Genomic DNA, 27,771 nt, shown 5'->3' with positions numbered 1-27,771 from the left:
ATTTTTGCAGCAAGGGATTGGCGTCCATTTTTGTTTCAAGCGATATTTTAATCAGATTTTCTGGTTTCCAATTGATACAAGTAACAAGTAAGCAAGGCTATTTTGTACAATTTACTTTTTTTCGGTATGGAATATTTTCGGCGATACATCTTTATCTTCGTGGTAGCATGGATTACCACTTATGATGAGTCCGCAAAAATATTGATTCGCTGCAGAAACTCCTCAAGGAATTAAAAGATATATAAGAAATGGAAAAGAACAGTAAACATCCTGTAAGAGTATAATTGAAGAGTAAAGCATGAAGTGATACATACGATTTTACTTTATTTTTTACCTAAGTCTACCTTAAAACCTATGAGTGATAATTTAAATATATCTACAATGAAACGACAATAATTATAAATAGACTTTCTACTCTGTATATACATAAAATATTAACCAAGTAACCTGTGTCAGTTTACGGAATGTTTTATCCAATACTCCTTAATCATGTCCGATCCTTTCTCCCCAATCATGATAATCGCGGCGTTCGTATTCGCACTGACCAATTTCGGCATTATGCTGCCATCAATCACACGCAGACCACGAATGCCGTAAACCCTTAGTTGTGGATCTACAACTGCATAAGGGTCCCAGTAGGGTCCCATTTTGCACGTTCCTACTGGATGGTATATGGTCACAGTGTAATGTCGGATCATACATTCCCAATACTGGTCGGTAAACATTTGGACATGCATGCAACCAGGCCATTTATATGCAGCCAACTGCGACCCAAACCGCTGCATTGCTTTGGTTCTCGAAACCGCTATTGCTATTTTCACTCCTTCCACTAGGGATTTCGTGTCGAAATCATCGGATAAGTAGTTCGGATAGATTAGAGGGTAATCAAAGGGATTACTACTGCGTAGTTTAATAGATCCGACACTCCTCGGTCGCAGCAACATCGGGATTATACTCCAGGCGTCTCTGTTACTAATGCTTTGGAAAACAGAGTTGTAGAAAGACTCCGTTAAGCCGTGAGCTTTTCGCAACTGCGACCCACCATCTGAATTGGTCGATCCTGATACAAAATGAAACTCTATGTCGGGATAGTCGTCTGAAGCGTTAGTGTACTTTGTGTTGACGTACGCCAGTCCTTCCACTCCGCCTAGAATAGTGAGGGGTCCCTGACCAAACACCGCGTACTGCAGCACTGTTGACATTGAGTGGAATCGGTTCTCGACTATGGATACTGGTTGATTGACCAAGAAAGTTAGTCCACCTAATCCTATGTGATCTTGCATATTTTCTCCGACATGAAGGTCCTTTATGACCGGAATTTTGTGTTTGGCCAGTTCAGCTCGTGGACCGATTCCAGAAAGCATCAGCAACTGGGGAGAATTCACTGAGCCCCCAGAAAGGATTACTTCTTTTGATGCTCTAATTCGAAATAGTTTCCTGTCTCTCATGAATTCTACTCCAAACGCAATCTTTGTGATTGGGTCGATCATAATTTTCGTTACGTGAGAGTACATAGCTATGTGCAAATTGGTTCTCAATCTTGCTGGACGCAAGAATGCCTTCGCCGTACTGCATCTGCTTCCACGTCTCGTTGTTCCTTGGGCTATCATAAAGCCCGCGTTCCTTTCGCCATTCAAATCTCGATTTTCGTACCCCATTTCAACTCCTGCTTCTACGAATGAAGCTGCTAGTGGAGTGTGATATGGGGCTTCGCCAATAGTCAAGTAACCTCCAGTAGAGTGATAAGGTGACATGGATAGGTAGGGATTTGTATTGTCTTCGGACTTTTTGAAGTAGTAGAGTGCATCTCGATATCCCCAGCCGGAATTTCCCATGGCCTCCCAACCGTCAAAGTCTTTTTTGTTGCCTCGAAGGTACAGCATGTAGTTCAAGACACTAGATCCTCCTAGAACCTTTCCTCGAGGCCAATTGCATCGTCCATTATTCATCGCTGAAATGAGAAATTTAAGTGATTATTTAGGGAAGGACTATACACTTTAATCTGTACACACCTAAGCAGAATGTGCCACTCGGTTCAGCTTTGTACTTCCAGTCCATTTTGCTCAGTTGTAGGTATCCAGCCATAAGTGGCACATCCGAAATTTCAGTCTCATCGCCACCTGCTTCCAGGAGCAGCACGTTCCAGTTTTCGATTTCTGTTAATCTGTTCGCCACAACTGCACCTGCTGATCCCGCTCCTATTATTATAAAGTCATACTGTTCCAGAAGCTCTGATGAGGGTACATTGATTGGTTTTGATTCGGGGTCCATGATTTCTTCATATTGGAAGTAAGCAATTGCAGCTACCAACATTGGGACGAACCAAACGCTACTTGCGGCTGAGGCCGCCGCACCACCGATTGCATTTGCAGCTCCAACTAAGGCACTCATCTTGAAAGTTTCAAATTTTCTCTGGTATCGAATGAAATCTCAGATAAATAACTTATTCACATGATGTTGTACGCAGTCCTGGAAAAAAGATTACAGTTACTAAGGAAATGGCAATGTAATTTTTGTATGGAAATATGGAAGATACAAATCGCTCTTAGCAGGGTGGGGTGGGCTATAGTAGCTCACTAAAGACTTAGAGTGTTCAACACCTGAATTCACCAAAGATGGGTATGGCTTCACCAAATTCGTGTTCCCTTACGTAGAATTCCATGGCAAGGGGAATACAGCAACTCCAGTGCTCGTAATGGAAGGGATCGGATTCTCTACCACGACTGGCCAATCGGCATTAATTCGAAGATTTTTAGCTATTAAAGAAGGGAGACTATAGGAGAAATTGTGCTCGTACTAAGAAAAACGGGGGAAAGGACAGTGCGAAAAGCATAAGTGTAATACATCAGTGGGGGATTAAGATTTCTGCCAGCATTAAGATTAGCTTAAATTTGTTATTGTAATTAGATTATAAGGATTTATATAAATGGAAAGTTGAAATTCAAATAAATGGCCATTATTTTCTACGACTTGAGACCTTCAGTAACCATTGTCTGATGATAATTAATATGGTGCCATCCTATCTGTGGCTCAGGCGCTTCGTTAGCCCTCTAGATACTTCCAACGTTTACAGTCATATAAGGACTTTCGAAGAGAGGGGAATGTCAAGAAGAGACACTAAAGGAAATCAGAAAATTTGAAAATAAGATCGTGGGACGTCGCCAGCATACACAATAATTTTTAGTGATTGAAGAAGCTACTGAAGAAGCAGCATCGGATCTATAACAACAGATCCGGCACCGACATGACTATAGGTTGCTCCAGTTTTTTTCTGAAAATATTGAAGTTCAGCCACATCAGGAAACTGCAGAATTTCATTTTTGTTTGGAGAGAAAAGATTGATAATGACCTTTGGCACAAACATCGCAATTTGAGGCATCTCCGGTCGCTTTTGTAGAATCACTGCTTAGGGTGGAGAAGCATCTTTTCGACTGGCAGCAAGGCTGACAAAGCTGCAGGACGGTTTTTATATCTTTCTAGAATAAGAGCTATGGGTTCGATTGGACAAAATCTGTGGTATAGCAGCAGCTAAGAAGACTGGAATATTTTACGATATTGCCGAGAGCAACTATACCGAGGCTTTTTTACAATACCAGGTTAATGGAAGATCATATTTTCTATTTTGTGTATTACGGGCCAACATAGACAAGACCGAATTTAACGAAAATGGAGCGTAGAAAGTGCAGTGAACTTCCTGGCAATAAAGTGCAGACCCTTAAGCGACTAAAGACTCTTTTGGAGATAGAAGCTCAATTGAAAATTCGTAATCGGACATTTTTTGAAGAGGCTTGTTTTCTTACCCGGGGAAATGCGATATAACATTTTCCTGCGAAAGCTCAGGAAATTAACCAGAATTAAGTTTATAAAGGGAACAAGAATGGAGACTGATTAAACTTCGGTATCTCCCAGCGTGAATATAAGAGACCCGTAGAAGTTCAAAACGGAAAGGAGACTTCAATGTTGTAAAGGATTCTTGAACCAGTGTTGCAAGAGAAACTGGAACACTGCGAGAGCGGTTCTTAGAAGTGAGAAAAGAGGTATGAGGATTTTGAAGCACCTGTCATGGATAACATCTATTCAGCGATGCTAAAGGAGGGTATACCAGGTATACCTCGGAAATACATATACCGAGTTTTGGTTTGGTTTCTTTGTCAACCCCTCTTGCAGAAGGTGAAAGTAGTCTTCTCACCAAAGCTTGGGAGGGATGGCTATTTAAGGAGGGTAGCGTTAATTCGTACAAAAAAAATAACATTTTTTTATTAAAATCAATTAAGGCATGGAATTCGGAGAATATTGTGAAAAATTTTCATGAAGATATATTGAAAAATAAGGCAATGGCAGCAATTCTTCGAAAGCGTTGGTGTTGGACCATTTGAGATAAAAAAATCAATGTTCTTTTATTACACGCGCTACCTCATAAATTATGTACAGAAATCAGGGTCGGTACAATTATTTTGGAGTTATGAGAGGTACCAACTTTGAAAAGTGAGTTTTGGGTAAAACGCTTTGAAGTTTGGAAGATCAGGAACAATTCGGAATAAAACGTGGTTGCTTAAACCGCTTTATCTTCCTTAGTTTTGTTCCAATTCATCTGAAATTTACACACAATATTCTTAGAAGATTCTCCATTCAGAAAAACTTATACACAAAGAAGGCATTAATGCGATTAAGCCTAATAAAACTTCGAACCAATTACCTTAACATCATTTTCGCTGAAACGCATGGAGAGATTGGTTAAACATCACTTTTGCGAGAAAGCTCTAAGGTAACACCTAATTAATGAAAACCAAATTTGTTAATCAGTGCACAAAGTCCTGTGCGTCTGTCCGCTATTCCTTGGATTTCAAGATAGAAGACACAACTTGGAAAGGTGAATACGCCATGGGAATATTCAGGAACATTGAAAGGGTTTTTGACTGTACGTTCTTCCAAAAGTTTGGGCTGCTGCCACAGAGCATTTGTGCATGATACTTATGTAAATCTACGCTTCCGTAGTAGGTTTTGATCATTACCTGGCGACAGAAGGCTGCTCCTAAGAAGGTGTGCTACTACCGCTTTTATGGGGTGTGGTGATTGGCACACTACTATAAATTGCAAAATTTGCCAATACACGCAGGGCATACTGAGACCTTTTACACAGGTGGCTTGAAAACAGGCTAGGAGAAAAAATCAAGAAGTGCCCTGAACAATAGCCAGCCTGAGGGCGTTCAACAGTCGCTTGATTTCATCAATTATTGTTCCGGAATGAAGAATTCGTTTGAACTCTCTCATAACTCCCAAAATACTTTGGGTACATGGTCATTGTAGCGCAGAAGGAAATAAAATCCCGGATGTCTTAGTAAAAAAGTGACTCCGAGTAATTAGCATAGCCAGTGACAGTCATCTTTCCTAGCTTGAGCGTTCTAATTATTCCAGATCAGGGCTTTCACTTAATGGTGAACTGTGCCATGAAATTACTTTGGGTATTAACGAAATATGGATGATTGAGCTCTGTAAAATTTTCTTTCTTTACCATCGATACATTAACGAACTTTTTAAATCCAAAATCCACCGTAGCGTTATTCACTTTTCCGTGCTCTATACCTTTAAGCACTAGGCGCATCATCATCATCGACGTAACAATCGGTATCCCATCATGACCTACGCCATCGCTCCATCTCAGGCAGGGTCTGCGTCGTCTTCTGGCGCATGCCTGCAGATTATAGACATCAAAACATTGGGTGGGATCAAAGGTTTTCTCCCACTATAAAAATATATTGTTCCTTCACAACCTATTGGGTATGAGAAGGATACCGAGAAAAATAAGCCAAACATGAAGAAATCGAAACGAGGTTTTCTTATGTTGCATTGCTTTGGAAAACCAATTCTGGCGTATAATCGAATGCCTCAGCATTTCGCTACCGCTAATGCTTCATTTTCGGAAGAGTTTTAAGCTCGTGAGAATGATATTTTCCTGCAGTAGTCGAGATTCGCAAGATTGGAAAAGGAATACGAAGAGTCGTTGGGCCAACACCAACACTTTTGATACAAAGGGCCAAGCAGAGCGTTTTTTCTGGAATACGCATAAATGGATTGTTTTGATTCACGAAATAGAGGCGGAATATCTACCAAAACCTACGGACCTAAATAAAGAAATTAAGTTAAGAAAATCGTGGCAAAGTCACACAAGAAACACAAATGACACCTCAATAAAATAAGGTTAGCGAGAAGGCGAAGAAATCGAGTAGGGGCGACTTCAGTATCTTAGAGTCCCAAAAAAATATCTGAGAAAGTTTATCGATTACGAGAATCTAAAACTCATGTGCAAGACCAATCGATAAAGGTTAGCAATAAAATGAGGAAAAAGGACAAAAGGAAGATCCGGATTTGGACAATAATGTGAGCCGTGTCAGGCAAACATAGAAAGGGGTTTAATGTTGGAATTAAATAGGTCCAGTCAATGGATAGTTTGCGTGGCAAGTGAAAGCAGCAAATAATAATAGCAAAAAGGATGAGGGCCGCAGACGTAGGTACACAATCACTTTCTAGCAGCATACACTAGTCATCATGGTTTTTCGAAAAGGTGCGGGAAGTGGTGAAAAAACAGCAACCTCATTACGTTCCCCCTCCTTCACCTAACTATTGGGGGAAAATCCACGATACACGTTGTGTAAAAAGATAAGAGGGTACGGAACGCCCACGCATTGCAAATGGTTGTAGGTGTTCGAAATATAGAAGTAAGTGAAGTAGATACAAATTAATCTTAATAATTGTGAGACAGCTCAAGACCTGCTCTCGCCAACTATTCGTGCAGTGAATATTAACATGGTGGTAACATTCGAACCGTATCGACAAGATAATTTGGTATTGGACATTGAATGTCACAGTTCCAAAATAAATGCTGGCGAATTCAATGCGTAAGTCTTGTAGTGGGGATGCCTCCAGATACCAAATTTTGGTAATAACCTTAGGAAGCTAGACATCATATTAGCCAACTTTGGATGTGTGTTCACTTTTCGAGTGCGAGTGAGTGAGCCAACGTGAACACCACTTCAACATTCTTCGCGACATTAAAAAAGAAAGAAGCGGCGATCGTAGACGCCCATTAACAGTGACCACCAGGCTATCTATGTCTAAATAAGAAATTAAACAAGTGAGAACTGGAAGTAAACAAGTCGGAATACCGGAAGCTCGCGCTTCGGGTATAAAGGTTTTGTGTTCATCTTATGTAAGAGACGCACATATCTCTGTCCGTATATAGCTACAAATCCAACATAATCCATCATATTTTTCCAAACTACGAGACATACGTACATATTAGAGCCATAGATATCACGCTCACCCTAAACAAACAAACTGCCTATTACCTGCTGTACACATATATGCACGTATCTAAATTTATCGTACCCATATTTCCGATTTACGTCTTATTCTATCTGAATTAGGCACTACCCGCAAAGTTCATTAGCACGCATATATTATATACCTACATACACACATGTCTGGTTGACAAATAACTAAAAAACTAAAACAAAATAATTGTCTGCGACCCAATTCATAAGAATTCATTTCGTTGTGGTATTGACGAATTGATATGTGATGATGACGTCATGCGGGTTGTAGAGTGCACGAAATTCACAAAAAATTGTAAAGTTTCACCCCCAATAACTTTGTTAATAATAGTTGGATTTTCTTCAAACTTGACCAAACTGTGCATTATGTTCTTCATTACACTCATGCCAAATTTTGTATTTCTGGGATGAACATAAGGGGGGGTCCCGGGTAAATTTCTAAAATGTGGAAATGTACTATTATTAACTTTATTTGTGCAGATATCGGAGCCGGATATATTTTGAGGCCTAGATTTCATAGAGATGCACCACTGTGATTTTTTCCAGATTTTTCGGTTGGATAGGTTCTGAGAACGAGACCTGTTACACTTTTTGTGGGTCATATTTTCAACCCTTACTCCCCTATGTTTCATCTAATATCAAATATTGAACCAGATTCGAAAAGTACTAATTGAGACCTTTCATTTGACACCCTACTTGGCTACATTCTGTGAAAAAAAAATTTGCACCCTCCATTCACATGTACGGAGAGTCCCCCCTTAAACTTAACGCAAGATGGCGCCACTTACTGCATGTAAAGGGATCACCAGATTACATACTCTCACCAATTTTCGTGACAATCGGTCTAGCCGTTTCCGAATAAATCGGGTGTGACAGACAGACAGACAGACAGACAGACAGACAGACAGACAGACGGACAGACGGACAGACAGACACCGTCACCATTCTAATAAGGTTTTGTTTCACACAAAACCTTAAAAAAGCTAGAATAGTGGGTTGATCCGCTAAGACTTTTGCACAATAGCCAAGGAGACAATGATGTAACATACGAGTTAGCCGTGCGGAAAACAAATGGAATTACTACCGCCTCAAGGTAAGCAGGTTCCGAGGTTGGAGGTGGTTCTGAACAAAGGCAGACTCGAATGATTCATGAACACATATGAATGAAGCTTGGTGGAGGGAGGTGGAAGAGGCAGAAGTTGGGTCTGCTGCCAAAACCTCAGAAACATATTACATATTACCCCATTTATCTTTCACATACTATGGGAAAAAGGAGGGGATAATAGACTACTATTTTGTGAGCTAGCGAGTGGTATTGGATTTCCGTAATGCTACGCCGTCAAACTACCAACTAAACTAAAAGAGATCTAGCCTGGAACCGTTCGTCATATTACTTCGAATTCCATTCCACCTTGCACCTTTGCAGCCTTGTCCGCTGCTGCTTTGATTTGCTCGAAAAAAACTCTTCTTTGATTGAAGAGTCAGTCTAAGGTACTACCGTTGGTTTTGACTCGATTATCAAGTGCCCTGAAGTCACCCCCGAACAGGATCTGCCCTTCTGTGCCTAAGATACCGTCCTCCAAGACATCAAGTTTGCGTTGAAAGTCTGGCACCATCTCATTTGGTATTTAATAAACGCTGAAAAATGTTACACCTAAACACCGAATCCAGACAAAGCCGTCCCCTAGGCAACGGTAACTAGGAATGTCAGGGTGCCACGAAGCTGGGTCCTTGTTTAGATACTAGATCGACATTGGTCTTCGCAGCGAACTGCGCTCACAATTTTTGAGTGGTTGCACTCCGGTGTATATTTATCTGTAGTATGCGGATCATGTTAACTGCGGCCTAGCTCTGATGACTGGACACCGTCCCGAGCCCGCAGCGTGCGCAAGGCTCTCATCAGGGGTGCCATGATCTCTGCATAGAACGCAACTCTCCTTTTCGTTGCAGGTATTGCCTGACCGCATCTACGGCCCTTCTGTCAGGTTCCCGGCAGATTTCAGACGTATGCTCACACTCTGCACATCGATGTGGTATCAACGGTCATGGATCTAGTTCGGAAAGCAATGGAAGTTAGTGGGTGCTGCACGCTGGTGGCGCAAGATATTGAAATCCATCCTATTATAATAGTTATAATAATCGCCTATTCAGCTTACAAACACTGTTCCGCTCGAAACATCTCACCATAGGGTCAAAGCTCTTACTGTACAAGACATAGATCTTGCCAGTACTCATGTATTCCTCGGAAACTTGGGTTCTTAGCAGGAAGAATTGCGAATTCTTGGTCGCGTTCGAGAGAAGAATCCTCTGAAGAATTTTTAGCCTCCTACATGAGGAAGGATGATTCCGTAGCCTACATAACGACGAAATCTATGAGCGATACCATGACCATCCGAATGTGGATAAAATCCGTCTCAATAGATTACGGTGAGCGGGTCACTTAATCCGTATGGATGAGGATGATCCCACCCGGAAAGTCTATAAGGGCAATATATATGGTAGGAAAAGAAGACGAGCAGACCCTGCCTAAGATGGAATGATGGCGTAGGTCAGGACGCTAGACAGCTTTTAGGGATATCGAATTGGTGGACCTCGGCGCAAAATCGGGATGTCTGGAGGTCCTTATTAAGGCAGGCCTAGACCAGATACCAGTTGTTTCGCCGTTAATGATGATGAAACCTGACGTACTGTTAGTTGAGAAGACGGGTCGCTCCGCGTATGTTATTGATGTTCCTATCCCCCATAATAGCAACATTGAAAGGAAATACGTGGAGAGGAAGGTGAACTGTGATCCACTGGCTCGAGAAATCGAGGAAATTTGACGTTTCGAGAAAGTCGTCGTAGTTCCCATAATTTTGTCAGCTACAGGTATTGTACCTAAATCCCTAACGGCTTCTCTTGATGAGCTGGGACTCTCACACATTCTGGTTCACACCATGTGGTCAGCATTGCGCACGCTCGAAATTATTACCCCTCATAACTGAGTCGACTGTATCCGATGTCAAATCACGATACAAATCCCTTTGCCGCCAGATTTGAACAGCGACCTTCCTTAGAACTTAGCCTTGTGCTCTAACCACCAAGCCATCCGGACACAATCCTACTATATGCACGCAATATGTATCGTTCGTCGTAGCTAATGTTCTTTTTCTTCAGCCTTTGTCCCTTTCACAAGTGGGTTCGGCTCGTCGTGATCGGTTTCTCCATTTGGCTCTAACAAATGCCTGATCTGGATGCAATCGCGAGGCTTTTAAATCCACATCCAGCGTATCAAGCCACCGTTGTTTGGGCCAGCCTTTTGGTCGTTTACCATCGACTTCGATGTTCAGACCAATCTTGGCAAGCGAATTCTCGTTAGGGCGAATTACGTGACCATACCATCGAAGATGCCTCTCTCGCAATTTTTCCACGATCGGTGCAACCCCATAACGTCTCGCCACTAGTTCAACACAACATCTTCGTATCCATTACCGCAAGACGCCGTTCATTGTCTTTTGTAGTCGGCCTCACTCAGAACCATACAAGAAATGCTCCCCTTCGATCTTCTAGCGAATGAGATGCACTGCCTCTAATAGAAAACGAAGGCGAATCTGTCCGAAGTGATTGTGTGCATTTGCATCGCATCAGATTGGGCGAGTCTCGTGATCATCCTAGGACGAACGTTTAGTAAATGTGGATTCCATATATTGCTGCAAACTTACACAGCAGTGCCTTTCTAAGCTAACATTCACCCTCCATAAAACAAAATATACTTAAATTCGACCATGTTAAAAATTTAAAGTGAAATCGAAACCACTTCTTCAACTGCTTTTTCTTTAATATGTACTTAAAGAGGTCATCGGCGGATCGGCGGAATCGTCTGATCAGATTTATGTCGATCGCCATAATAAAGCTCGTATTTATCAGTCCGAATGCCGTTCGAATGACTTCGCTAAAAGGACAAGAATTGAAGCCGAGGCTGTACATGTGTTTCTTCGCGAAACCTAAGGTTTAATGGTCAGTTAAGGTTTTATAGCTAAAAATCGCATTCTAGTTTTTAAATGTGTTTTTCTCGAAATTGTATGTTGAAAATCGGCTGCCAACATAGGCCAAAATCTATTCAACGAAATTCCTCGAAATTTTAACGATTTATTCAGAACATATTTCAACGGTCCGCAAAATAGGATAATTGCGATTCATTCACTAGTTTTTTTTCTTCATTAAAGCCGTGAAAAAACACCAAAATTCGCATAAAAAAAGTTTAACACGGCACCAAAAATTTAGCTTTTAATATTTTTTAATAATTCTTGTTTGCGGAGTGCAGCTAAGTTTGTACGTTGAAAGACCGCGCAGCGCCCTCTAGCGTGGCAGCAGAAAAAACCTTTTTTGGAGATGGGTGTATATTTTGCGCCGTATTTCAATAACAAATCATTAATTATGCACGCTGAAAATATTAATAAATCTATGGTGAAAAATCGTATGTGTATCTTTATCCAGTTCTTCACAAAAAATTTCTAAAAAACCCCAAAAAAAACCGACTTTCACACGGGATGACCCCCTTAAATGTCCCTGTCTAGTAAGAGCCTGTTTTGGTATAAGGATAATAATAGCAATTACCTTTGGTGGCACAATCCTATTGGATTAGCGCCTTGAACCGAGTGAGAGCGCAATTGCAAACTACGGTCAGCATTCCACTCCCCCGTGATTATCGTTCTGATTTATCAAAAGTATTCATTTACAGCTGAGTCGACTGGTATTCGTCAGTTTTGGTATAGGAAAACTATAATAAAGGAATTCACCCTAAAGGTAGGGTTTCAACAATTTGGGTTAGAGAGCTAGCCCCAACCTCGTTGCGCTGGGTTTGAATGTCAGTCATCATGGATGTTTTGTTGCTCTAAGCTTATCCCTTGCACAGCATTAATTGTAATGATGATGAAACCGAATCTCATTGAAATCAAATAGGAAATCAAAAACAATCCAAGAAAGAGACTGTACGGATGCTCTATACTCCACAAAGGATTGTATCGTATAGGCTTGCTGAGGAATTTGAGGAATCGTCGCTTATTTGCTGCATCCAGTATCACCTTCTTGAGGTTTAATCCATTTTTGTCAACGGAGCTCAGGAATTTCCTTGACTCAATGGAAAAAATGGTGAATGAATGACGTCGTTCACGTATAAATTAAATGCCAGCAAACGTGGTTGCACCATTGATTAAAATGATTTGCTTTTTAATGAATAGTATGAAAACGTGACGCCCCTGTTGCAAGTTATATTATGCAATGTAACTATGATTTCCTAGCTAACGTAGTTAGTTGCCCATTTTAAGAATTGGCACGTACACATTATATAAATTTCTTATTTGTTCAGCGCGCTGCCTTGCCGTTAATCTAATTTTCAGAAATTGCAAATTAAAGAATATTTAATCCAGAATACGAGTTGGTGGATTGCATCTTCACGAAAGTCAAGACTTAAAAGTTCCACAATATATCCAGCAAATGAACGAATTTTATCGCTAATGATGAGTTTGCACTTTCCATGATTTTCATTTAACAAATATCATGTTGCCTTCAGCAAATGCATCACAATTAAAAATCTAATTAACAAATTGGCCCCGCGGGAAATCGAAGGTGAGATTATCACTCACCACGTGTATTGTACATTTCAACGCATGGCTGTTCATGGGAATACATATTAGCGAGTCTGGTTTCGCCAAGCAAACAGAATTACCGTGAAATGTTTGATTTGTTGTCTGTGACTATCTTTCGAACGCGATTTAAAGTGACTTAGCAAAAATTTGTTGGATCATAAACTGCTCGTACATCGTTTTCTAAAAATATATTTATCTGAGCCAGATAAGTCTGAGGAAGGTTGGCTTATCGAAAACCAAATCCACCTAAGAAAAAGCAATTTTAAAGAAACCAATCTGTCGTTATTTTGGCTCTAGGGCTTCCATGAAAAATAGAGTGGTTGCTGGTAATTTAATTCCTCTTAATTATAAATGATCCACTCTCAAGCGATATCTATTTGATGACATAGGAATTTCCATTTAGGCGATAAAATTTGGCAGATGATCCCCTAATTATCTTATCTTCAATTCATCAAATGCTACCAATTGCTAAGTAAATGTTTATAGTTTTTCTATAGGTGCTTGGAGCCTGAACGAGATATAGGTACCTGATATCAGTGATTACGTTAATTACTCAACATTTTTAAGATTGAAGACTAAATGATTGTGACTCGAAGCTCAACAAAGAAGGACGGGAGTACAGTTTGAACGGCCGAGAAATAGTTAGATAACTCAGGGAGTACGTGGGAAAAATATCACGTGATTTTCATAATAATGCAACGTACAAATTTCTGAATTTAATCTATTGAGGAATCCATTATCCATGCCTAATAAGATCCGATTTATCGGTTACAATCTTCGACTGGGTGGTCAAAGGGTAGGATAGGTCCCAGGGCGAAACGTGGATTGGTACCCACGATGGAGCATAAAACCTGGGAAATACCTGCTAAACCAACACCAACAGCTCTACTACCAAACTCTATCTCCACCTCCATGTGGTGACCGCTAGGAGCTCTTTCTTAACGCAAAGCTGCACACGGAGAAGGACGAAGGCGAGTCTTCCTCGCCTAAAAACGGGACAAATTGTACCAACTGGTCGTCCAGGTTAGGAGCTGGCTAGGGCTGAAAACCCTACACGGAAAACAATTTGTTACGAAACCACAACAGGAGCCTCGGATAGGACGGATGTTAAAACGACGGACCCGGCAACGACAAAGGAACAACGATTTGCGCATTTTCTCATGGAACGTGCGCTCCCTGTATAGAAATGAAGCTGATGAGCAGCTAGTCGATACCCTGTCCCAATATAGTGTTGATGTAACAGTGTTACAGGAGATGCGTGGGACCGGTTTCCTGGAGAAGAGCCGCTACACCATATATTATCCAGTAAACCATGTGCTCGGAGTAGGTTTCTTAGTCAGCCAAAAAATGAAACCTGCTGTTATCGGCTTTCAAAACATAAGCGAACGGCTATGCACTCTGCGCTTGCGAGGCAAATTTGGAAATATAAGCCTCATTAACGTTCACGCCCCTACAGAGGAGACTGCGGAGTCGGAGAAGGATATCTTCTACGAGGCAGTAGAACGAACCCTCGAAGCCTGTCCCAGATATGATATCAAAATCATACTTGGGGATTTCAACAGCCAAGTAAGGAAGGAGCCCGTATTCAGGCGATACGTTGGCTCCCATAGCTTACACCAAAATACAAATGATAACGGATTGCGGATTATTCAATTAGCAGTGTCATACGAAACGGTTGTTGGAAGTATCTGCTTTGCGCGGAAAGCGGTCCACAAACATACATGGGCCTCTCCAGACGGGACCACTTTTAACCAAATTGACCACGTGTTGATCGAACGCCGCCACCTATCAGCCTTGATGAATGTCAGAACATATAGGGGGGCCGATATAGACTCGGATCATTATTTCGTTGGCATGGTGCATCGAGCTCGGATAATAACACCACCCAGAAGCCCCTCTGACAATCAGGTGGGAGTTAAAACTGAAGCCATCCACAACACAACCCTCCGCGACACCTATAAGAGGGAAATGGATGCCGCAATAACCGCAGTCAACAGAGGACCTGGGGATGAAGCATCAACAAATGATCTTCACAATCACACGAAGAACGATATCATTGATACGGCCACAAACATACTTGGCCCCAGCCGCAAAAGGAATCGGAATGGCTGGTTTGAAGATGAATGTAAGCTAGCAACGGAACGGAGGAGCGCCGCATACCGAGTAATGTTGTATTCTCAAAGAACGCGGGCACGCGCAGAGACTTATCACGAACTCCGTCGAGCGGAGAAGCGACTTCACAGACGGAAAAAGGAAGTCTGGAAGAACCAACAGGTCTGTGAACTAGAAAAGTACAGGGAGCAACCGCACCAGGCGCGCAAGATAAAGCCTTATACAACTCGATGCTCATCATTCCGAGACAAAGAGGGAAATCTGATTTCCGACAGAATGGGCATATTGGAGCGATGGGTTGAGTACTTTGATGAGTTACTGAACAACTAAAACATCGGCGAGTTGGAGGTGCCGCCCACTGAAGACGACGGACAAATACTGCCACCACCAAGTATAGAAGAAACAGCCTGTGCAATTCATCGGCTGAAAAATCATAAGTCGTTAGGAGCCGATGGAATTACAGTCGAATTGGTTAAATATGGAGGCGACCAGTTACACCAAGTGGTTCATCAACTTGTGCTCAAGGTATGGGACAGCGAATCAATGCCTGACGATTGCCAACGAGGTATTATCTGTCTCATATATAAAAAGGGAGATATCACACAGTGCAGCAATTATAGAGGTACCACGTTGCTGAGTACCATCTATAAGATATTCTCCACTATCTTGCTAGGCCGGATAGCCCCATACGCCCAGAACATCATTGGCCCATACCAAATAGGCTTCACTCCAGGCAAATCAGCAACAGATCAGATTTTCTCTGTGCGGCAGGCGATGGAAAAACTGTTGGAATATGGACATCAGTTGCACTATCTCTTCATCGACTTTAAAGCCGCCTATGATAGCATAGCCAGGGTAAAACTGTGTGTATGAGAGAATTCGGCATCCCGACGAAATTGATAAGACTAACTAGGCTGACCCTGAACAATATGCGAGGGCAGATAAAAGCAGAAGAATCACTCTCAAGACCATTCAACATGAACCAACGGTCTACGACAAGGGGATGCTCTATCATGCGTCCTCTTTAACCTGGCCCTCGAGAAAATGATCCGTGATGCTGAGGTAAATGCAAGAGGTACGATCCTCTTTAAGTCCACCCAACTACTGGCCTATGCTGACGATATCGACATCATGGGAAAAACCACCCGAGACGTAAAAACTGCCTTCATCCAGATCGGGCATGCGGCGCGAGATCTTGGGCTGCACATTAATGAAGACAAGACAAAGTATATGGTGGCAACGTCAGCACCGGAAACCAATCAACCAACAACATCAAATCGCACTGGTCAAATAGGAAGAATAAAGATAAGAGAATACAACTTTGAGACCGTTGATAATTTCTCCTATCTAGGGTCGAAAATCACAACCGCTAACTACGATGATGAAATCCGTGCATGGTTGTTGTCAGCCAACAGAGCTTATTTCAGCTTACAAAAACTGTTCCGCTCGAAATGTCTCACCATAGGGTCAAGGCTCTTACTGTACAAGACAATGATCTTGCCAGTCCCCATGTATTCCTCGGAGACTTGGGTTCTTAGCAAGAAAAATTGCGAACTCTTGGCCGCGTTCGCGAGAAAAATCCTCGGAAGAATTTTTGGCCCTCTACATGAGATGGACGATTCCGTAACCTACATAACGATCGCCTATGAGCGATACCATGACCGTCAGGTTGTGGGTAAAATCCGGCTCAATAGGTTACGGTGGGCGGGTCACTTAATCCGTATGGGTGAGGATGATCCCACCTGGGAAGTCTATAAGGGCAATATCTATGGTAGATAAAGAAGACGAGGTAGACCCTGCCTGAGATGGAACGATGGCGTAGGTCAGGACGCCAGAGAGTTTTTAGGGATATCGAATTGGTGGACCTCGGCGTAAAACCTGGATGTCCGGAGTACCTTATTAAGGCAGGGCTAGACCGGCTACCGGTTGTTGCGCAGTTGATCATGATGAAACTAGGACTATCCTATAAAGACTAAACTATTTTTTGGACTACGCTTATGTTCGGCAATAATGATATTGGGATTTCCCAGAATGGTCGCTTTCTCCGACTAAATGAGAAATTCAGGGATATCGGCTGGATGTTCTTAAGGGGGTTTTCCTATATGACGGTTTCCAAAAATTAATTTTTTCTTTCATATATATTTGCAAAGCAGAATATTTTGTAACTATACTGCAGAAATTTTAGACCGAAATACAAAATATTTTTACTAAACTACAACGAATAGAAGAGCACGCACCATGTTGACTTGCATACAAAACGAACACTTTAATCGCGTTTTTCCGAAACTACATTTATTCAATTGGTAGAAAACACAACTAAAATTCTGTTGAACCGATTGGGTTGACATTTTTACACATTATTCTACACATCAGCAGTGCTATTCCAAAGCACGATTATGCATTTTCGTTGATAATTTCTTATTTTTACTCTGGATTTTGAATGAATATTTTATTTTGCCCCTCTGCCATTTTAATTAAAGTAAAATTATAATTGTTATTCGGACGATAGAGGTAAGTATACAGAATAAGAAAACCTCTGAATGGTTCATTAAATTAATTAATTACTGCAAATGGAGATGAGCTTCCCACCAGCCAGCCGTAGAGAAGTGCACTTTGGCCGGAAAAAACTAATATAAATGATTATTGTCGTTAATTGAAAATTTTATATCATAATTCAAAATCCTAATCATAATATATCTCAGTAGCCAAAAACAAGTAGGGAAACTGGAAGCTGGACGTTTCAGGTATGAAAGGTTTTGTGTATTTCTTTTGTAAATTTACCGATGGTTCAAAGATGGTCTGTGCAGTCGGTGATTTTCTCGAATACACATAGTGTATCCGAGTCGTATGGTCTCCCAGGTTTCGCCAGTGTATTCCAAGCAGAAGTACTTGCGATACTGGAAGTCTGTCGATGACTGGAGTATGATCCGGGCGTAACATAGCCATTTTGACCGACAGCCAAGCCGCCATCAAGGCTTTGTACTCAGTGACGACATCCTGCAGGCTGATGGGGCAGTGCAGAGACGCGCTGAATAGTCTGGGCGGCACGCTCAAGTTCATCCTCCTCTAGGTTCCCGGGTATAGGAACATAGAGGGGAATGAGTGTGCTGACGGGTTGGCCAGGCGAGTCTCTGCTCTTGGCAGCCCTTTGGCGGATACAGTCGGTGTCTCGCTGGCGGCTGTCAAGAGCGGAGTCTACTCGCACTACTTGCAGCCGCGGGCATTAGATGGTGGAGACTTACCAGCTGTGCCAAGTCAAGGAGGATTTGGCCTACTTATAACATAGCTCGATCACGAGAGCTACTTTGCCAGACGCGTGCAAATGCGTTCAAGATTACAGCGGTCTGCACGGGGCAATGGCCCGTAGGGAACCGTGCCACCAGGCTCGGCATACCCTACAATTCGCATTGCCGAAGCTGCGATTGCCCAGCTCTAGCTAAAGTCAGGCTACGGACACTGGGTAAACCATTCTCTAGGGACCTCAGAGAAAGAGATTTCTAGCTGTAGGGCGAGATAGCTGCTTACCTTCGTGAATGCAACGGGCTGGCTCTGGAGATTCAAACCGGCTAGACTCTACCTCCCTGGTCTCATAACAGCAGTCACGGTAAGGAGTTTTTGGTATCAAAATGACGCACCACAGTGCTAATTGGGCACATCGGAGCGGCCACTGATGCCTACCTATCCCCTTCATAAATGAGGGGACATTTGTTCCATTAATACCTAGCAAGTAATATATGCATATATTATGTCAGAATATCCACTTTCACGTGATACTGACATTCAAAGTCGTGAATTTTCACAGAAGCGACAACTTCGACCTATTATAACTTTGTTAATAATGGTGCGATTTCCATGGTACGATTATGCTCTATGTTATAGCCTACATTGCCGCAAAGTATTCATCATTCTTGGTTGAACTTAAGGAGGGTTTTACAGTCGATTACGAAAAATTATACTAATATACTATTATTAACTTTATTTGAACAGATATCGGTATGGAGGGTATTTCGGATGCCATGCACCATATAGTGGCAGTCTTCTGTTTTTTTTCAGATTTTTCGGTTTGGTAGTTTCTGAGAATGGCCCCTTTAAGGAAATGATCACTTTCAACCTGGTATTCCTTAATAAGGCTGGCTGAAAGGCGAAAGTAAAAGCCTTGGAAATGGAAACACTGGTATCAGCACCTGCTAAAGAAGGAAGCCCAAGAAATATAACACTTAGGTAGGGGTCAAGTTTGGACCGAAAGGAAAGGTAATGAGTTTCAGTCGCATCCAGACCTGAGGAACCTTAGAGAGAACGTCAATCAATTCACAATAAGAAAAATTTAATGCTGGATATGAAAAAGCCTCCTGACGAGATAGCTGGAAATTTCCCTCACAAAAAGTAAAAGTTCTTATGGCAATAGGCTCATGCAAGGGAAGAAAGGCAGCAGAACGAAATTCAATGCAAGGATATTGATAGGGTCGGAACAAAGAACATCGATGAAGTGTCACAAAAATTGAAGGACACATTCATGAGGCGCTAGAGACTTGTTGTTATGCCTTCCGGTCTGCCTTCATGATTGGGGGAAATTCGGCGCAAACCATTTACTATAGGCTTTTTCCAATGATAGAATATAGGAAGATATTACCGGAACGACTAGCTATTTAACTAATTGATCATGAGATACCTTTTTAAAATGATACTTGTCGTCACACCGTCGACTCGCGGTTATTTACTTCTTTGCTAACCAGATTCGAGAATGTGGAGGAGTCCGTTGAACACTTCAATCCGTTACGTGTCATTCTATAAAACTTTACTTGCTCTTATACCAATGTGTGGTTCCGCACAGGAACCTGAAAAACGAACAACCACCGGGATATCGTGCAAAGCTAACGAAATATAACACGTGAGTTAAACCTGGAAATAAAAAAAAATGCGGTTCGACGCGCGATTTTCGTGAAATATTCATATAAATAAAACAGATGCTAAGTAGCCAAAGCGGTTTGATAATGAATGACTAGAAGATTACAGTCAGATATTATCTACGAATCATCCTCCCTAAAGTTACGAGCTTCTGTATGGTAGCCAAAAATCGATCAAAATAAAGTCCTGGTTTACCCTCAGAAAATCAGAATTGATTCCAAATACCTACAATCATGAAATTTTTTTAAGGAATATCATTAGGAATACTATTTACATCCTGCATTTTCCTTCGCCGATTACCTACCTTGTCGTGGTTAGGGAGCTCAGTAAGGAAGATCCTCCAGGAAATGGGAGGTGACACCTGAAGCCAAGCGGTAATCAAAACCCCAAGCCAAGGTGTGACTACCGTGCCGAGGGCTGAATGGTCACAAGGGTTAATATGTGGCCGTAAACAGTGAACTCTGGGTACCAGGCGACCCCCAGTTCCAACTAGCCTTGTCTCGGTAAAAAGGAGCTCTGCTGAGATCGACCTACTTTGCCCGATAAAACTGAGGCCATGGCAGCCAATTGTGAAAGAACAAAAAAACATAAACCTGTTAAACAAACAAAATTAAACCTCAATCATGACGATCCAACCCCGAGTGAAGGGGCAACCTTAAACTCATCGATGGAGAACCTGAGTCTAGAATCATATTCTCCACTAACTCAGGTGGGAACCAATCTAATTGGGACCCAGCCTCCAATCGGCGCCACCTGCTGAGGTTAGGGTCTTGCCCATGGGTAACCACTTGTTCACGGACAGCAAACAGCCTTCGGGATAAGCGCCTTCGGGCAAACCGCCTTCGGGCAACCTGCCTTCGGACAAAACGCCTCCGGGCAAACCGAATCCGGGCAACGCACAACTCTAACACAACCGAAGCGGCAGCGGTCCTCGGACGATTATAACTTTTCGACAAATAAGGCAGGAAAGCGCGGCCGGCAACGGTTAGGTCTTCATTTGCAGCGAAGGCTATCGAAGCCGATGGATGGGTCCTGTATGACGACTCTAATCCATCCGGTTACGATATTGAGCAGTGCGAACAGCTTAGGAGAAAACTCCTCCTAGTTGTAAGGACTGCATCCTCCAAAGGCATTAAGCTTTGCTTTGAGTCGGTAGGTTTATACCGTAAAATGTTACGGCCAAGCTTTGCCGACGAAGGCACGAACGAGTAGCTCAGGCAGTACTGCTCCTTCCTCAACGATGTGTGGGAGGATGCGCGACTAACCTTGAAAAGGCTCTCTCAGCTACCATCGTTAAAAATGCTTCCTCTGGCTACCAGAAGAAGTGCGGAATGGTGCCGGGGTTCTGGAATAAATTGGTGTGCAGAATAACCTCAACGCTTCCACTTGGATGCTGTTAGGTAGCAAAACAGGAGAGAGAGCCGATAGGTCGGCAATTTTTCTCACTATCGGCGTTCCCGAACCCGATGTTAAGAAGGTTCGGCTCTACTACGGGCTAGGGACCGTCATGTTAGAAGTGTCGGCTCCTAAAACCATTGAAGGGGACGTGCAGCCCGCGGCATTTACAACTGAAACGTAGATGAGATGGTAAATAAATTTGCAGCATTGTAAAGCGGCGACTGCACTTATCAGTCGACGAGACATTTATATACCTCATAGAAGAACCGTGAGTTGTTGGTGGGGAAGTCAGGGGCCTAAACTTCCAACATGCTGACCTGTTGTATGCCAATGGAAGCGATCGACCCCGCTCCAGCATGGTTGCCTCAAAAGAATTCCAGGTTAATTTAGTTAACGACCTATGTGATGGCGACACCACATTGGCTAAACTAACCATAAAAAGTCAACAGGGAGATAAAGAGGTACTAGGGTGCTCTGCATATTTCCCCTATGATGCAGAAGACGTTCCCAGTGGAACATTCATCAGAGCTATCCAATATGCCAAAAGTAGAGGCATGGGAGTAATAGCAGGATGTGATGTCAACGCTCGCCACATATGCTGGAGAAGTTCCAACATCAATGCAAGAAGATCGAGACTACTGGAGTATCTAGTAGGAACCGATTTGCAGGTCCTTAATTTGAGTAATGAACCCACTTTCTTAAACGTGGTCAGGCGAGAGGTCATCGACATCACGGTGGCATCTTCTGACACTGCGGCTTTGATTGGAGAGTGGAGAGTATCAAACGATATCATACTCTCGGATTACAGATGCATTGATTTCGTAATGGACATGGATCCACCTCCACCCACTCCATTTCGGAATCCTCAGAAAACAGATTGGGTGATGTATAGAATAGAATTGAGCGCCCCAGTTACGATTCCTAGGAAGCGCATCAAATCCATTGCTGGAATTGAGAAGACAACCCAGATAATCACAACTAGCATGAGAGAAGCTTTCGCTGTCCACTCAAGATGCCAAAGAAGGGTAAAACACCATGATGGAACTCGGATTTGACAAAGCAGAGGAGAACGACAAGGATTCTCCTCAATCGTGCTCTGAAGTGTGATTCAGGCGCTAGCTTGAATCGCTATAAAGAAGCACAGAAGACTCTAAAGAAGAGCATAAGATCGGCTAAACGATCATCCTGCAGACGCTCTTGCGAAGAGACTAACTTTCTTGAGGCAACCTCAAAGCTGAAGCGGATTCTGGTGAAAGAACGTAGCCAGAAACTGGGGCAGTTACGTTTACAGAACCGGAGGTCCACAGAAAGCGATGAAGAAGCGGCAAACCATCTGCTTGAAATGCACTTCCCAGGCAGCATCCAAAATCTAATCTCGGGGCCAACAGGTGCATACAGCCCTCAACTGAGAGACTGGAATCTGGCATGCAAAGTAGTATCACTGGAGTAAGTAAAATAGGCATTTAACTCGTTCCATAGATACAAGTCTGCAGATCCGGATGGCATGATTCCTGCGCTAGTAACAGAGGGAATGGATGCCCTGGGTCTACATGTTCGGAATATATATCGTGAATGACTAGCACACGCGTATATTCCAAGTAAATGGCGTGATGTGAAGGTGTTATTCATTCTCAAACCAGTGAAACCCACTTGCACAGACGCAAAAATCTTCCGACCGATCAATGTAACGTCTTTTCTACTAAAAGTACTAGAAAGACTAGTAGATCGGTTCATAAGGGATACCCACATTCCTAAGTGGCCACTTTACCATAGGCAACACGTCTACCAGAAAGGCAAAGCCACGGACACAGCATTCCACGCACTCACGGAAAGATTGAAAAGACGATGGTCGAAAAAGAATACGCCTTATGCGCATTTATGGACATCGAAGGTGTCTTCAATTATGCTTCATTCGCGGCAATTTGTAATGCGGCAAGACAGCATGGAATCGAACCGCTGCTAATCAGTTGGATCCTTCACATGCTAGAGTGGAGAAAAATCCACATATCGGTCGGCAGAAGTCTATTGAAGCAGGATGTCTTAGAGGCTGGCCACATGGAGGGATTCTCTCTCCACTGTTATGGCTTTTGGTAATGGATACCGTACTGTGGCTCCTGGAGGACAAAAAAGTCTTCGCGACCGCTTGAATGCGACTCTGCATGAAATCCATAGTTGGGTGCTTCCTCAATGGACTCACTGTGAACGCTAGGAAGACTAGACTAGTTATGTTCACTAGGAACGTCAGATGGGGCAGCTATACGCTACCCACCTTAGCAGGAGCGGAAATCCAGCTGGCACAAACAGTCAAGTATTTAGGAGTACATTTCGACTCCAAGTTAACGTATATCCAAGGACAATATCAGAAATCCTGCAGATTGTTCTGGTGCTGTAGGAATGCGATAGGTAAGACCTGGGGACTTTCAGCAAAACGAATATACTGCATGTATACATCCATAATAAAAACTCATTTTGATGTATGCATGCATCGTCTGGTGACCAAGACTGAACTTTGCTAACAGCAGGAAGCTGCTTACGCAGATTCAGAGATTTGGTTGCCTAAGTATTACTAGAGCAATGAGTACAGTGCCGACTGCGGTACTTGAAGCTATCCTAAATTTACCCCCCATTCACTTGGAGGTGAAACAGAAAGCAGCCAATGACGCATGTAGATTCGATACCATTGGGGCATGGAAAGGAGCCCAATCACATGGTCATGCCTCTATCTGGAAATTCCTTGACAAAATATGGTTTCCGGGTTCGCCTTTGAAAAGACATAAACTGTCGTAACCACCGAAAGAGAAGAATGGTCGACAAATGGCCATGAGTCTTTTCAGATTACAAACTTAACAATCTTCACCGACGGGTCTGTCATGGAGGGTGGATCGGGCGCAGGGGTGTTCTCGGGGAATCCGATTATAGAACTGGCCCAACCCCTCGGAAAAATGACGACCATATTCCAGGCGGAGATATATGCCATTTCATTGTCAGCAGAAGAATGTCTGCGACCAGTATGGAGGGGTCGCACCATTCGAATCTGTGCCGATAGTCGGGCGGCATTATCAGCACTAAATGGCATCGACATATCAAGCCAGTTGGTATGGAGTTATCATCAGGTGCTACTGAAACTTGGCCGACTGAACGAAACATTCCTGATGTGGGTGCCAGGGCACTCTAACATCGCTGGTAATGAGGAGGCTGACAGACTGGCTCGCCGAGGGTCTGGATCCACAATGGTGGGACCAGAACCAGATCTTGGAGTCCGACCGTCTACTGTCAAGTCTACTCTGATGGGTGAAATTGCAAGGATTCACGCAGTCGAGTGGAGAAATTTGGACTCTTGCCGGCAAGCGAAAATCCTTGTGAAAGAACCTAGGGCCACTAGAGCGGCATTTTTGTTGCCCTTAAGGAGTGGGACATGAAAACCCTAGTAGGGTTTTTAACGGGACTCTGCTTTATAAACTACCATATGGAAAAGATTGGGGTAGCGGTTTCGGCTATGTGCAGCCAATGTGAGGAGGAGGAAGAGGTGACTGCACTTTTTATGCAGCTCCCCGGCCTCCTCAAATCTCAGAGAAAGACACCTTGGCAAGGTTTTCTTCAACGAAGAATCTGCACACTCTCTGCTCTGGAAAATGTGCTCAGATTCGCTAAAGCCTGCGAACGCCATAGGCGGGAAACCATTGAAAGGCGATTTACGGGGATAGTACAATGGGCCTAATAATGGGCTGAGTGCTCGGAGTTGCGGCTCAACCCAGTAAACTAAACTAACTAACTACCTCCTGAATTAGAGAAAGGAAGAAGGAAGGATGGTATGCATATTCATAGATCCAAGATTGGTGAAAGTAATGAACTGGTAATGAATGACAGTAACGAAATCCCTAGGCTTCTTATTATGTTTAGACGGTACTATACGAGTAGATATTTGTATTCTAGGATATTTACGAAAAGGTTTCGTCAGCATCTTTATTCTTAAGGCAGTTCGGCAGTGATTAAGTTTTGACCTTTTATCTGCACGAAATACAACTACTAACTTCCTACAAAACCATATCCCAGTCGCGAAAAAAGAACAAAGCGGACTTCATGTGTATACCGTGACGCATTGGGATTGCAGGAATAGGCAAGACAAAAAGATTATCCAACTTTAAATATACGAAGGGCTAAAAGTCTAATATTGAAAATGCTTGGACGGCTTTTCAGAACTTAAACATTCCAAACGCTTCCTTCTATTTAACCCTCAATATAGTGAAGAAAACTTTAAACTTCAGCAGCTACACATAAGATTGGCCCATCTGAGGAAGGGTACTGAGGGCCAAACGATGTTACCAAATACATCATGACATTTTTTTAAATCAGTTAAGGGCCTAGCATAATAGCAATTTACATGTCGCAGCACATATGCAGCTATGTAGCTCTTCTATGGACTCGTTCATGTGTACATACATTAAAGTCGCACAGGTGGAATAGGCACTTTGATAACTCCTTAAAACAATTTCCTTTTATAGTTACAGCTGAATCCAAACCCCGATTATCAACTTTATTTATGAACATTTGGAAAACCACCTTTTCCATCTGAGCTTAACAAAATTACCGTTTGTTATTGTGAAAAGTACGGGTTTGTCGCTCAAATCTTTTGTTTTAGTATTCAGTTGGCATCCCAAAGAATGAAGTGAATTGTCCGAGGTAAAAGCATTTCAATCGTCGGCTTTTGTTGGACAAATGTGATAGTCAACAGTTTTTTGGATTCTCAGACCTTATCGCTGATGTCATTTGGCCGAGCAACACTTTCTCAATCACTCATTATATCACCTTATCGTTAACATAAGATATTGGCGCTGCAACCCACTCGCATGCATAGTGCATTATGATGCTTTACGTGTTCACCACATGCAGAATTTCCATTTTTCTGTAACGAGAAGCAAAATAACAAGCCATCGCTACCATCATCCAAAGAAAGGGTTATATTTTCGGTTTTCACACTAAAAATCGTACGGTCAGTTAGTCACGTCTTCTTGCGAATAAAGTTTCCAAGAGTTAAATTCGAAATTTCAAGCACAAACATAGAGCGGGGCTGTCTGAAAGTGCAATTGAAAACCTGCTTTCATTGCACAAGCCTTGATGACTTTCTTTCCACACTACGCCGATTGCTTCTTCAATTGTACCGTTGATTGCTCAACACCCAGACAAATTAGCTACGTTCTAAGTAGTTAAGTTTCAGTGGCGACGGTTGACCCAATTACCTTCCCGCATTCTTGAACCCACTCAAAAGAGTTCTGAGCACCTGCCTAATACCGCGAACGCTTCAGTATCTTCCGGTCTAATTAATATTCAAAATTGTGATATTTGATACCTTCTACTGTTGTTGTCTGTGCCAGGTCTCACGCTCGCCTCTTGCACACCAAAATTATTCATGGAAAAAGTGCGTGCTGGAACGGTTAAGCACCTCTTCACCATCCAAACCACTTACACCGCGACAAAAGAAATTATTTCCACCTGAGCGTTCTGGGAAAATTCGAGCACTTTAACGGGTTGGGCTATTTCTTTCGCGAGTTTCTCTCCCACTTTCTTGTATTTGATCTATTTGTGCCGCGATTTCAGGTCACTACTACTACACACCGGAATTCGCACAGAAGCAAAGGTACTGGGTATTTTCTTCGAACCCGGAGTAAACTACACGCAATGTCGCCGACTCGACCACAACTTCTTTTTCACAATTTCACTCGACTGACATCAAGTTCATGATCATCTGCAGCGGACTGATCCCCCGTCGTAACTAAATTGTTCTTTGGGAGCGAGTCAATCACCTGATGGAAATGCCCAGTGGAGGTGGAAAGTTAAGGTGGAAGCTATCGAAGGTAGAAAGAAAGCACCTCTAGGCCCGCCAGTGGAGTATCTTACATGGGATCGCTGGTTGAGACTTTGAGGCTGGTCCGTAAATTACTCTTCAACCTCGACCTTCCAAATTGCACTTACCGCCTTGTCTTTTGGATGTTGTACTTCTAACACCTTCTTGGCCCAAAGGTGCTGAGAAATATGGTAAAAGTCCAGTAGAAGCCGCAATGGCCTGCACGGTTTGTGCCAGTATAACGATTGTTTTCAAAAGTACGAGTACATTTCCAATTACTTTCGAATGCATACTGAATTTATATTATTCATTATTTCACTTGTTTTTGTTATGTTCTACGACTCTTTTGATGTGGTTAGTTTGGAAAAAGTGTTGAAGGTCCGCGGGGCATAATATGGTTTTTGTGCCTGGCAGCTTTGATTTGATTCTCCCAATGATCAAAACAACAAAGACCTTAATATCTGTTATTAATGTGGAAGGTTTTTTAAAAAAATATTTTTCATGTTTTGCTAATTTTCCGCATCACTTATTTTCTCCATGAAATCTTCGTCAAAGA

At 42.6% G+C, this 27,771-nt stretch overlaps 1 protein-coding gene across 2 annotated transcripts; it reads right to left on the bottom strand.

The window, feature by feature from the left end:
• Nucleotides 1-307: 307 nt before the first annotated feature.
• Nucleotides 308-27,465, bottom strand: LOC119655963 (glucose dehydrogenase [FAD, quinone]-like). 2 transcript variants are annotated; one of them, XM_038062193.1, is made up of 3 exons: nt 27,344-27,465; nt 2,013-2,469; nt 308-1,951 (listed from the first exon to the last, which is right to left on the bottom strand). In XM_038062193.1, the coding sequence occupies exons 2-3, from the start codon at nt 2,389-2,391 to the stop codon at nt 453-455; spliced, it is 1,878 nt and encodes a 625-aa protein (XP_037918121.1). In that variant the 5' UTR covers nt 2,392-2,469; nt 27,344-27,465; the 3' UTR covers nt 308-452. The 2 variants fall into 2 exon arrangements, with proteins under 2 accessions (XP_037918121.1, XP_037918120.1); XM_038062192.1 differs by lacking the exon at nt 27,344-27,465 and adding an exon at nt 26,721-27,167.
• Nucleotides 27,466-27,771: the final 306 nt, after the last annotated feature.

The sequence above is a fragment of the Hermetia illucens genome, chromosome 4 (genome assembly GCF_905115235.1).
Source record: "Hermetia illucens chromosome 4, iHerIll2.2.curated.20191125, whole genome shotgun sequence".
Taxonomy (NCBI): Eukaryota; Metazoa; Arthropoda; class Insecta; order Diptera; family Stratiomyidae; genus Hermetia; species Hermetia illucens.
Note: the sequence above shows the minus strand (reverse complement) of the source record. Positions and strands in the feature narration are given on the sequence as shown.

Coding starts and splice junctions, on each gene's coding strand:
- LOC119655963 (XM_038062193.1), bottom strand. CDS start 2,391: ATGAGTGCCTTAGTTGGAGCTGCAAATGCAATCGGTGGTGCGGCGGCC. Junction 1,952..2,012: donor GAGTGGCACATTCTGCTTAG/GTGTGTACAGAT, acceptor TTCTCATTTCAG/CGATGAATAATGGACGATGC.